This window comes from Phlebotomus papatasi, chromosome 1 (genome assembly GCF_024763615.1).
Source record: "Phlebotomus papatasi isolate M1 chromosome 1, Ppap_2.1, whole genome shotgun sequence".
Lineage (NCBI taxonomy): Eukaryota > Metazoa > Arthropoda > Insecta > Diptera > Psychodidae > Phlebotomus > Phlebotomus papatasi.
The window spans coordinates 5,170,867-5,183,313 of record NC_077222.1 but is presented as its reverse complement, the minus strand read 5'-3'; the positions used below and the strand labels follow the sequence as shown (position 1 = coordinate 5,183,313).

The window sequence follows — 12,447 nt, the reverse complement described above, 5'->3', positions numbered from 1 at the left end:
TATTTATTGAAAAACATAGGAAAAATTTAGTCATTATAGAGCTTGGGACCGTTGAAAGCATGGGCTCAGAGCCAGAGCTCAAGTAAGTAGTGAGTTGTGCAAGAAGCAAAGCCTCAATAGGACGGGAAGGCGGCTGATCGGCCTAAAATCAGAGGAACCAGATGGGTTACTAAACCTGCATGGAATTCAATGCCTGCCGTGGATCAAAAGAGTTATAATTTGCCGGTTCCTGCGGCTGTTAGGGATCTTCTTCGTGAGAAGCGAGCCCTGAGAAAGAGATGGAAAGACACCCAACACCCTGACGATAAGAAAAAAATATAACAAGGCAGCTCAGAACCTAAAGAAGTTACTCAACGATGTCCGTAATGCCTCGGTGGGTGAGTTTTTGGAGAGTCTATCACCTATAGAAGCCACTGTCTACAATCCCTGGAAAGCTGCAAGGAGATTTAATCGCCCCGCCCTGCCTGTTCCTCCTATTAGAAGAGCAGATGGGGCGTGGGCCCGAAGTGACTCTCAAAAAGCAGAGGTCTTCGCAGACCATCTGAGTCAAGTTTTCAAACCTTGAAACGGCCTGCTCAGCTGGATGAGGTGGTAGATGTGAAAAATTCGGAGGATGATGTTCGATCTATCAGGAGATTCACACTTAAGGAAGTCGTAAAGGTTTTAAGTGACCTCGAACCGAAAAAAGCTCCCGGATATGACCTGATTACAGGAGCGGTCTTGAAAGAAATTACACCCAGATGTCTCAGATATCTGCAAAGAATCCTAAACGCTGTTGTTCGTCTTAGACACTTCCCCCGGAATTGGAAAGTTGCCCAGGTCATCATGACCCCAAAACCGGGTAAAAAGCCTGAAGCAATGGAATCATATCGTCCAATTAGCCTGCTGCCAGTTTTGTTGAAGGGCTTTGAGAAACTCCTCCTCCTACGGCTCAGACCTATCCTCAAGGAAAAATGTATAATACCATCCCACCAATTTGGCTTTCGCGAAGGTCACAGCACGATTGAACAAGTCCACCGTGTGGTTCAGGAGACACACTGCGTTTGAGGAGAAGAAATATTGTGCAGCAGCATTTATAGACGTCAGCCAGGCCTTTGATAAGGTCTGGCACGAGGGACTGATCTACAAGTTAAAAAAACAATTACCCAATCCACTCTCTCGTGTCCTAGGCTTTTCTCACTGACCGCGTGTTTCTCGTGTACGCCAAAGAGAAGAACAAACCACTCTGAGAGAAGTGGAAGCAGGTGTCCCACAGGAAAGCGTCTTAGGACCCGTTCTCTTTCTATTGTACACTTCGGATCTGCCAACGCCTTCATCCACAATAGTAGCAACTTATGCTGATGACACAACTATCCTGGCTAAGGGAGATACTCCTGAAGAAGCATCACACAAACTGTAGCTCAGCACGAGCTTTGTGGAGCAATGGTCGCACATTGTCCTCCAATCACACTCAATGGAAAGCAGACCCCACAGTCCAGTTCAACAATATATCTAGGAATGCACCTAGACAGACGTTTAACTTGGAAAACGCACATCTTCAATAAGCGAAAACAACTTGGCATAAAATGGAGAAACATGTCTTGGCTCATGAGGAGAAAATCTAAGCTATCTACCCACAATAAACTGCTTCTCTACAAAACTATTCTAAAGCCAATCTGGACATATCGTCGGTTGCGGCTACCTCTGTCGTATCTGCATTTGTTTTGTATCTGCATTCGGTGCAAGCTACAATACAGACGTCCGCTCTTGCGTGAAATGCTGACACAAAAGAAATGCAGATACGACAGAGGTAGCCGCAACCGACGATATGGAGTTCAATTTTGGGGCACTGCCTCCAAATGCAACTTAGACATCCTGCAGCGATTCCAAAATAAAGTTTTGAGACAAATTGTGGACGCACCCCGATATGTCCCAAATTTTCTCCTGCATAAGGATCTCTCTGTACCAACAATATCCAAGGAAATCGCAAGATTTTGCAAAAACTAACAGGGATAGACTTCTGTCACACCCAAATGAGTTGGCGGGACAGCTGGCTATGGACATGGGTGATCCTAGAAGGCTCAAGAAATTGAAACCTTCAGACCTCTTTATTTGTAAAGTACTTTTATGTGGGGTTGCTCTAAAATCGTAACCACTCTGTCATTTTCACTCTTCACCAGAAAAGCTTGTTATTGTAATTAGGCAGCGCAGCATTAGGTACAGAATGCATGTTGTTTGTTAGTAGGCAGAATAAGGTACCCTTCGAGCGTGTTTTCGAACGGAAAGCGAAAGGTTGTAAATTGGTCCTAGAGTCGGTTACAGTTTGTTTAGAAAGAGCTACAGGTACGTATTATCATCTTGCATCTAAGAGAAGTCCTTAGTGAGCTGTTAACCATGTTAACGTGAACAGGTAACCACAGTGTCATAAAACTAAGCTGTTGAAATGCTCTTAAGCCACAATCTAAGTCTCTACTAAAGTATCAGCTGAATGATAAAGGACCATTCTTCAATATCATGAATCATGAAGATCTGCGCTATTCTGAGATTGTAAAGAAGCTAAGATTGCAATGAAGATGAAACTAAACGACGCTGATTCTGCAAACAAAATTCTCAAGTCAGACTTTGACCAGACTTCAAAATATGATCCAGTTTATGAAAAAGCAACTCCAATTGAGCAAGCCCAGAAGCTTCTGTATTCCTCTAAATAACAATGCAAGCGTAGATATATTTTCTCAATTCTTTTATTACGTTCTCCTCTTACACCTTTACTTCAAAATCTCCTAAGCATACTTCTACATATTTCTTCACTTTTGACCATCTTCTGGCTGATCTGTACTCCTTGAATGTTCATTTGCATCCCCATTGTGTTCATTATTGACAACGGATGCACTCTCAGGAACCTGGAAAGAAATCACTAAAAGTTAGACCTTTGCACTTGACACAAAAAATATATTTTTCCTCACATTTTCTTGAGCAGCGTCCTCAGGCAAATTTTCAAGTGGAGGATTGTCAGTATTTTCTACTGTTTTTTGCACCGGAATCTCCTCAGTCACATGATCAACTGCCATTTCCTCTGCACTCTCAGCAACAGTAGGCTCTTCGGGGGGAACTTCTTCCTGACCAACGTCCTGGTCTCCGGATTCATCAGCATGATTCCCATTTTCATTCACACCATTCTCCTCATGAGCCACATTCTCCTGAACCCTGGGCAGTGTTCTTGGTGGACTAATTCTCTCAGACTTAATCCTAACAGGATAGAAAGGTTCGCTGGTGGAACCAAAGTCACTCTTTTCAATACTCCTCACACCTGTAATCACAGGCACAGAATTCTGCGGCGCTTCGTCATTGTTCTCAGCCTCAGTATGATTATTCTGGGTATTTTCCGGTTCTGACTGAGATTTCTCTTGCTCTCGAATTGATCGCTCCTGCTGAATCTTCCTGATAAGAGCCGATGGGATCTTAAAAACCCTCTTTTTGGCCACTTTAGCCAAAGGTTTCTGCACTGGTTTCTGAATCGGTTTCTGCGGCAGATAGCGATCGTATGCTGGATCAACTGGTTCTGGCTTCACAATTACTTCCTGCTTAATCCTGATTCCACGCGGAAGCATCGCTGGCTGTGCTGGAGGTTCTTCCTGAGCTGGCTCTGTAGGCTCTGTAGGCTCCTCCTGAACTGGTTCTTGAAGTTCTCCTTGAGTCTCTTCCTGAACCGGCTCTGGAGGAATTTCAGGTGCCGGAGGCTCATCAGCCGGATCAATTCTCTCCTTTTTGATATTCTTCGCAGCTAAATTAACCATTTGCTCATATCCCGTATCTATTGGTTCCTGCTTCACTCTAACAGTTGGTCTTGGAGCTTCAGGCTTCTTGTTTTCCGGCAACTTCTCCGGAACAATCTTGGTCGCCGGCAGAGTCGTTGTAGTATCCTTCGGATCTTTTGGTTCTTGCTTTATCTTTCGAATCAGAGAAGCATAAGGATTCATCAGTGTCTTCTTTTTCTTCACTTTCATATTTTCCGGTTGCTCCGTTCCATCTTCCGGTGGCCTGATATCATCAAGGGTCGTATGCAAACTCGGTGCTTCTACATTCACCTGAGATTCCTCAATCTCCAGCGTCGAATCTGGCTCTGTCTTAATAACTTTCTGCACTGGAGCTACCACAGCGCTCGAATACTTCTTCCTATCCAGAATTTTGATCTTCAGTGGTTTCACCTTCTTCACCACTTCTGGAGCAGAAGCAGGAGGAGGTGGAGGAGCTTCTTCCTCAGGTTCCTCCTGACTTGGAGCCGGCGGGAAGTCACCCTTTCCGACACAGCTGAAGATATGCTTAAACATATTTTGTTTAGTACGAATGAATTTGTTGCACTTGGGACAATTCGAATTTGCTTTGATGAAGCATCCATGCCAATTGTAGAGATTGAACGTTGCGAAATCCATGCCACAAATTGTACATTGAGTGTTGGGAACGGTGTTGGTGAAGACGTGCTTCGCTGGACAACTCTTCATTGCATGTCTGAAGGAATTTATTTTAAGGAAAATTAATTGAAAAATTAGAAGTTGAAAATCGGTGGATAGGGCATGATAAGTTTCTGTGGTCCGAAGGTAAGCCCGATTTGATTCGATCGGTTCGATCGGACTTGATTGAGTTTTGAAAAAGGGTCTCCTAGACTAGAGACAAAAATTGATAGAAAATATATCGACATACAGTTTTTGACAAAGCAAATAAATCAAATAACAACTCTTTCAAAAATCATAAGTTCGGAATTCGACAAGTCACATTTCGCATTTCTACCCTTCCTGAACCGATATATGGGATGTCTCAAAATCAATCTTAAAAATAAAAGGTGTCTCGTAAAATATTTCAAATAAGTCGGTTTCTTGTACCGTTCAAACGTTGTAATTGTTCAAGAAACGTTCCACTCATTCTAGTCTAATTTTTGATACTTTTGCAATGGATTATATGAAAATAGTCATTAATGGAGTCGAGAAAACTTAAGAAACATGTTTCCTGTAACAAAATTGGCTCATCAAGTGAAAAAACATATTGTGATTCACGCGTACACAACATATTGTCAAAAAGTATCTTCAACTAGAAAATCGATAGTGTTTTATATGGAGGGTAGATCCAAAATCGTCCTACTACCTCGAATCCGGACTATAGAAGGTCTACTCTCCCTTTTTATATATAATAACATTCATTCCGGCCAGGATTGCCACAGTTAAGGGCTATCATTAAGATTCCCCTCCCAGTAGTCGTCCCAGTGCTCACTGATCGATCTCTTCAACCACATTATCACAACTTCAACTCTTCCGGATTCTTGGAAGTGAGCACTTGTTCCGATTCCCAAGACTTCGAATCCTAAATCTCCTTCTGACTTTCGGCCTATTAGGCTTCTTCCTATTCTTTCATAAGCTTTTGAAATCCTTCTCAGTATTTAACCGACAATGGTCTGGTTTGTGACTTCCAATCGAAATCAGGCTTCCAAAATCGAATCGATAGTCGTCGTTTTGTGATTTTTAGTTCTTCCAGGCTTCACAAAAGCTTTGGATAGTCTGAATCATAATCTTCTCTGCTATAAATTGTTTGCACTCTTCAATTTCTCATCTTCAGCTGTTGCCCTCATTCGATCTTACTTTAGAGGAAGAAAAGGCATTAGCCAGAGATCCATTCTTGGCAGTCTTATGTTTTCTCTCTTTATTAATGATTTACCCTTAGTATTACATAATTGCTTCTTTCATCTCTATGTAGATGACCTACAAATTTACATTGAAGGTGATCCTTCCAATCGTTTACTACATGCTTATAACCTCATGAATTCAAATCTTTCTAGTATTGAGCACGGTCATCTTCAAAGGGCTTGATTTTGAATCCTAAAAAGTCTTAAGCTAGCATTATCTCTAAAAATCAGTATCTTCTACTTCGTATCTCTTGATCCTTAACGGAGAGATTATCCGCTATGTTGATCAGGTCAAAAACCTTGGAATCGTCTTCAATTCAACTCTTTCATGGTCTGATCATAGGGACATCACTCCCTATGACACTCGTTCGATCCTCGCGCAAGCGCTTCTTTCTTTTGTTCATTACGATACAGAGCTTTTCTTTGCGGCGGATAGTATACTCTCCTTTTTCAATCGCATTTAATTACTGTGTAAGCTATATTAACAACTTAAATCGCCGTGACCACAGTACCCCTCATCAGAATGTATTTATTGGCTGTGATTTGTCTTCTCTTTTGAACATGAAAGCAGTGCTTTTTTGTTCAATTTGTTGCTTTCTGGACGCCCTGAGTACCTGTCGAATCTTCTGGTTAGGGCGGATTCGGCAAAGTTTCGAGAACTTGTAATACCTAAATCTAACAGTGACTGCCTTTATCGCACATTGTTTGTGAAGGACATAGTTATTCATAATGCCATTCCTGCTAATAGCCGTAACTGTACGGATGCTATACGGCTGCATTATCAAGCTGAACCATTTAGAGATTAAAGCTCAATTCTTCTTTTTTTTTTGTTTTTTGCTTCCTTTTTTCTCTTTACTTTAAGCACTTGATTATACTCTTATTGAAGAGCATAGACTATGTCTTTACGTATAGCATTGCGCTAGTAACAATTTCTCTTATATTAACCGGGAGTTGCATATGTGTTCCTTACAAGAATTATAACCTTAAGGCGAAAAATCGTCTTATTCTGTCAAAACAACCATAAAACCACTGAAATAAGGGAAAAGCACCAGCGATCGGCAGTGTTTCGCGGATCGTCAGGTTATTATCATATTATTTCACCAATCCAAATGAATTTTTAAAAATTATTAGCTACTTTTTACCATTTAACTGTCACAAAAATGCAGTGTATTAATTCAGATTTAATTTATAAAACCAATTTTCCGTGAGATACCTGATTAAATTCGTGACGATCCGAGGTACACAGTACAAGTACATACTAGCAATTACGTATATTATTTATTAATTGTAAATAATTAAAATACAAATGCACAGAGAGAGTTAAATGGATCACTAATAAACCGATTAGCATACACAAAAATACTAAATAGTACTTTGAGGCTTATATTAGGTGAGATTCTTAACAATCTCACCTACTATAATCCTAACAAAATTTCATGTCGTCCGATCGACCTCAAACTTGGCCAAAATGTGTTTCGCCACTTCCTGATCACGAATATATATGTGGCTATTTTACGTTCCCGGCCGGCCGGCCGCTCTTTGGAGCTTAATAGCTCCTAAACTAAAAAAGATATCGACTTGCGGTTTTCGGCAAAGGTTATATATCGGGTGAAAATTGCAACTTGGTGCATAGACCCCCCACCCCCCACCCCTCCTTCCGCCATTTTGAAGACCCCCCTTTTTTGTTTTCTCAATAGCTCCGCCCCTGTGGCATTCAGCGGACTCAAATTTTAGTATGTTATAGCTGGGCCTTAGAGCTTTCCATCAATACCAAACTTAAGGTCCCCCGACCCCCCTGACCCGAGCTATAAAGGGTCCAAAAAAATTTCTTAAAATGGCCATAACTCCGGTTCTAATTGTCAGAATTTAAAAAGTGAGGGCTTTTTGGAAAGCTCTCGTGAAATGCCACTTCCCCTTCTAACATCGCAAGTTCATAAAACCACCGCTAGGGGCGCTTTTTTTAAAAAGAAAATTTTTAAATCTTAAAAGTTAAATAACTCAAAAATTCCATTGTGCATCGGGCTGAAAATTTAGTATGTTGTAGCCGTTGATTATACCTATCAAACAAAAAAAACCTTAAGTCGATCCATAACCCCTGACCCGAGCTATAAGGGGTCAAAGTTCGAACATTGACCGGCCTCTATCTCCGGTTCTAACTAACATAGCAGTATAAATTTTACCTTTTTGGTTTCGTCTCGATGAGCACTTTCAGATGGAAGTTCAAAAAATCACCACAGGTGGCGCTGTGATAGCGTCAAAATTCATCGAAATTCAAAGTCACTTTTCTCAAAAACGGCATTGTGCAAGTTAATGAAATTTTAGTATGTTGTCCAGTCTAGGACGTTTCCAAAATGGTGCGTATGTGCGCTGTGGTTTCAATAGAACCGGAGATATGAGGGGTCAAAGTTCACGAAATTCAAAAAATCATATCTCCGGTTCTATGTGACCGATTTTGATGAATGAGGGCTTAAACGAAAGATCTCATCAAATTCTACAACTTTCTAGAATATTTGAACTTCGTGGGACCAACACCAGGGGCGCCACAGTCGAAAAACCATTTTCAATATCACATAACCTCAATTATCTCGACTGTCGCTGAACCGATTTTGATGATTACTTCGACATAATTGTAGAGCACATTTGTCTCTACATTTCGTCCATACATCATTTTCCGCTCAGACTACGCTATCACTCCGATTTTGCCGTTTAAGTGTGAAAAAATTGATTTTTCCAATAATAACGCTTTGAAATCACTCAGATGCCAATTTGACTGCCTCTACTCCACCGAGACACTTAAAATAGGGTTTTAAATGGAAAGTCCCGCAAAATACAACAGTTCTTTGATTTAGTTGAAGTTCAACAAATGACTACTTGGGGCACTCTGATGGATGAAAAAACGAGTTAAGAAACAAAAAACCTCGCTTATCTTGGCTTCTGAGTAATCGATGAGTTCAAGTTCTACGGCAAAATTATAGAGAACATTCTGGTCTACATTTCACCCATATAACACTTTTCTGTCAGTTCATCCAAATCCTTGACATTTTGGTTCAAATACAAAACTTGTATAATTTCACGAATTTGATTCAAGATAACTGAATGGCGTCTCCCTACTTCAGCATCAAATCGAATTTGCATGCACTCCGAGTTAGCTCACGTTAAGAATCTCACCTACATAAGCCGGTTAGGATTATCTGTCCCTTTTCAACTAATTACCGATCGTGTCTCTTAACATTCCGATCCGGGGTACTCTTCCCTTATGTAATATCTCGTCTTCTAACGGCGTTATCACACTTGCACATTAAAATTTTAATGTGAGTCACATTAATTGTCGCTTGTGAGCGTCCAAATATGTTATTTGTGTCTTTGAGTCACTTAATATTTGGGGTTTTTCTATTTATTGATAAAGAAGTGGACTTGGCCTGCAAAAATAAGTTTAAATTTATCTAAAGCATAAATATTTTCACATTAAAAAATTAAAGAGAAAATCGCATTAATTTTTCGCATTAATGTTATAAATCAATTTATATCAAATTTTGCGAGCCAAGTCTACCTTTTTATCAACAAATAGATCAAATTTTGAATATAAAATGATTCAAACACACAAATTACACATTTGGACTCTCACCAGCGACAATTAATGTGAATCATTTTAAAATTTTAATGTGCAAGTGTGATAACATAGTAATACTTCAAAGTCGATTAGCTTTTTTGTATATGGTAGAGTCAGTATTTTAGCCACCCTTAAGCTTTTATGACCTCATAAGGTGTGAAAATTTTGTCAGACTGAAATGAATAACGATACTTTGAGCCCTTTGAGCAATATTTATCTAAATATCTAGGATACTTTTCGAGAATTTTAGTGAATCTCATTGAAAAATATATGCATTTTCCCCAATTATTCTTGTTTCACTACTTCTCGCCACTCATTTTAAAATGAATTTTAAATAATTTAGAGACTTAATAACCCATTAAAATAGTAGAATAGAAAATAGCGTAAATTGAGTAAAATAGCGGTTTCTGGAGGCTAAGTGTCTTAACAGACGTGAGGATTAGCCGAGAGACGGCTTAGCGTAATATTAGAAATAATGGTTAAAGTGCATTTCCATCATTTTCCACTAAGTTGTCTCTCGGCTTAAGTCGTTAGTGTGCCTAGGGCATAAGGGAAATTTTCTGTGTCTTGGGAAATTATTCTACACATTATCCTCTAAATAATTTCATCCCTTTCAGGATTTTGAACATTCGGGATTTGGGCTGCCTCCATTTTAATTCAGATATCTAAAATCACTCAAAATTGTTTTTCAATAAGCTCAAATTCATAAAGATTTCATTTAAATTCAATATTTTGCAGATTTTTTTGTCAAGAATCTTTTGTTCTTTGGGTTCTTTGCTTTCGAAAAACGGTTCTTTGAAGGAATCATCCTTCAAAAATATTCTAACATAATTTCAAGTATTGCTCTCATATTACTAAAAAAGAATCTCAGCTAATCCAGATAAGAATCCAGCTAGGCAGTGTTCAGAGATAAATTCAGATAAGTATATGGTAGCTGAGATTCAGAGGTAGATTTTTTAGTGGCATTGAATAAATGAGCAGTAAAAAGTTAAAATTGATCAGTAACAAAAAAATTTGAAACAGTGATTTTATCGTCCAAATTTTGGCAAAGGGAAAATAAGGGGCTTTTCACTCTATATGGAAATATTTTAAATGTTAAATATATAAATTAGGCCCATTTTTGTACATTTAAGTTTTTTACTGACCATAATCAGATATTTTACTGCTCATTTTTATTTTTTTACTGACCATTTTGAATTTTTTACTGATCGTTTGTTTTTTGCCTTTTTTAGTCAACCTCTGATTCTCCTAATTCTACCTCGTCCACGGAAGCTGGAATGGAAAATAAAGGTAGATTTACTTACATTGTGTAACTAGAGAGACGATCAAAGGATCCCTGGCACTTGAAGCATCTGAATGGAATGTTGCAGTTCTTGTGCCAAACCATGTGAACGTTGTAGTCATTCTTGGATTCGAAGGGAACTCCACAGGGACTGCAGCCGAACTCATAAGTCTTGGGCGTATGGAGTTGGAACATGTGAACATTGTAGATATCCTTCTCCATTGAATCCTTGCAAATGGGACATGTGACCATTGGCGGAGTTTTAGCCACTTTGACCACCTTAGCGACCTTTTCCACTCTAGCCTTCTTGGCTTTGGGCTTGGGCTCAGTATCATTGACGATGGGACGTCTGAAAAAGTTTCAAGAAAAATATCTCAGTTGGAAAATCTTCATTTTACACATTTGCATCACTTACTTCGGCGCTGGTTTCTGAAAGGCTTTCTGTTTCACAGCAAACTGAACTTTTTTCTTCAGCTTCTGCTTCACCTTTGGCTTAACTTTCTTCACGGCTGGAGCTGGAGCAGGAGCCGGTGCAGCATCTCCCGGCATCTGTTTAGGATCAGGTTCTGACTTAATTTCTGGCGGAGTGACAATTGTGACTTTTTTCTTTTTCTTCTTGTCTTTCGGAGGACGCTTTTCTGGCATGCGCCTCTCGACCCTTGTCCGTGACTCTGTTATAATAGGAGGTTCGAGAATGGTCTGTGAGGGTGTTTTGACATTAGGAGCAGGATTTGGGGCGCTTGGAGGCTGAAGAAACAAAAGAGGTTATGTTGCTAATTATCAAAATTTTCATTAACAAAATCAATACTACCGGAGGCTGTGGTTTTGGTTTGGGCATCTCCCTAGGCAGACCAAGCAAATCTCTGGTTTGTACTTGAGTAGCTGTACACATCTCCCGGAATTCATAAAAATCGTTAATCTTGTCACAACAGAGACTGCAAATCTTCTGTGGCATCCTGTCTTTCTTTGCCACCTGAAAATTGCCCAAAACCCCATTTTAATCAGTCAGTCTTTTTCCTGAGGACATACACATGGCCATTTGGTAGGAAAATAGGATGAAAATTACCTCGATGCCACAGCAAACATTAATTTTCGTTGCGAGTGGAACATCATCATCGCAGAAAACATCCTCGTCGCGAAGAATGTTAATTTTCTCGGGATTGTCCATGCCGCACAGGCGACAGGCATTTCTCAGGCTGGATTTGGGCTTGTCTATTATCTTCAGCGTGAATCTCTCCATGATTTCCGGCTACTTTTCTCACTGCACACCATCAAAATATCACGAAAATTGTGGAAAATTTGCAATTTTTGTATAGACACACGCCAACTTTCGGCCGCTATCGGGAGTCGGCCTTTTTGACACTGGCATTTCGAACCCGACAGTACAAATGTAACCGCTTACGCGTACCGCTTTCTGCGTAAGCAATACATTTTCTAGTTCTAAGAAAGCTTATTAGAATACTTTAAAAAATCGATGTGTTCATATTTATTTATTTTTAATTAAAAAAAATCATCCTTGGAAGAAAAATATGGAAACTATATTCAGATAAAAAAAAACTGTGTTGGTTTTTATATAAAAAAAACTTCAAATATGATAAATACAGTCAGTACAGTAGACTCTGTCAAATTCGGGTATTTGGAGCCGAAATGACACTCGAATTATGGTGTCTACATCTACACACTAGAAGCAATTTTCGTCAAAAATTGCCTTTTTTTAAAAAAAATCTGACGTTTCTCCCTATAAGGATAGGAGTAATTTTTTTTAAAGATTTTTTTAAAGAAATTTCTCCTAGTGTGTAGTGTAGAGGCCGTAGAGGCCATTCAAGAGAAATTCGTGCATCAAACTTTTGGAAATGCAACGATTTTTTTATTCATCGGTAACATCTGCATACTCAAATTAATTTT

The 12,447-nt window shown here is 39.4% G+C and overlaps 1 protein-coding gene across 1 annotated transcript; it reads right to left on the bottom strand.

Annotated features, from left to right (window-relative positions):
* Positions 1 to 2,704: 2,704 nt before the first annotated feature.
* LOC129798533 (titin) lies at positions 2,705 to 11,915 on the bottom strand. The gene is made up of 6 exons (XM_055841732.1): positions 11,609 to 11,915; positions 11,354 to 11,515; positions 10,958 to 11,289; positions 10,565 to 10,891; positions 2,943 to 4,485; positions 2,705 to 2,879 (listed from the first exon to the last, which is right to left on the bottom strand). Exons 1-6 carry the CDS (start codon positions 11,780 to 11,782, stop codon positions 2,784 to 2,786), a joined length of 2,634 nt encoding a protein of 877 aa, XP_055697707.1. The 5' UTR covers positions 11,783 to 11,915; the 3' UTR covers positions 2,705 to 2,783.
* Positions 11,916 to 12,447: the final 532 nt, after the last annotated feature.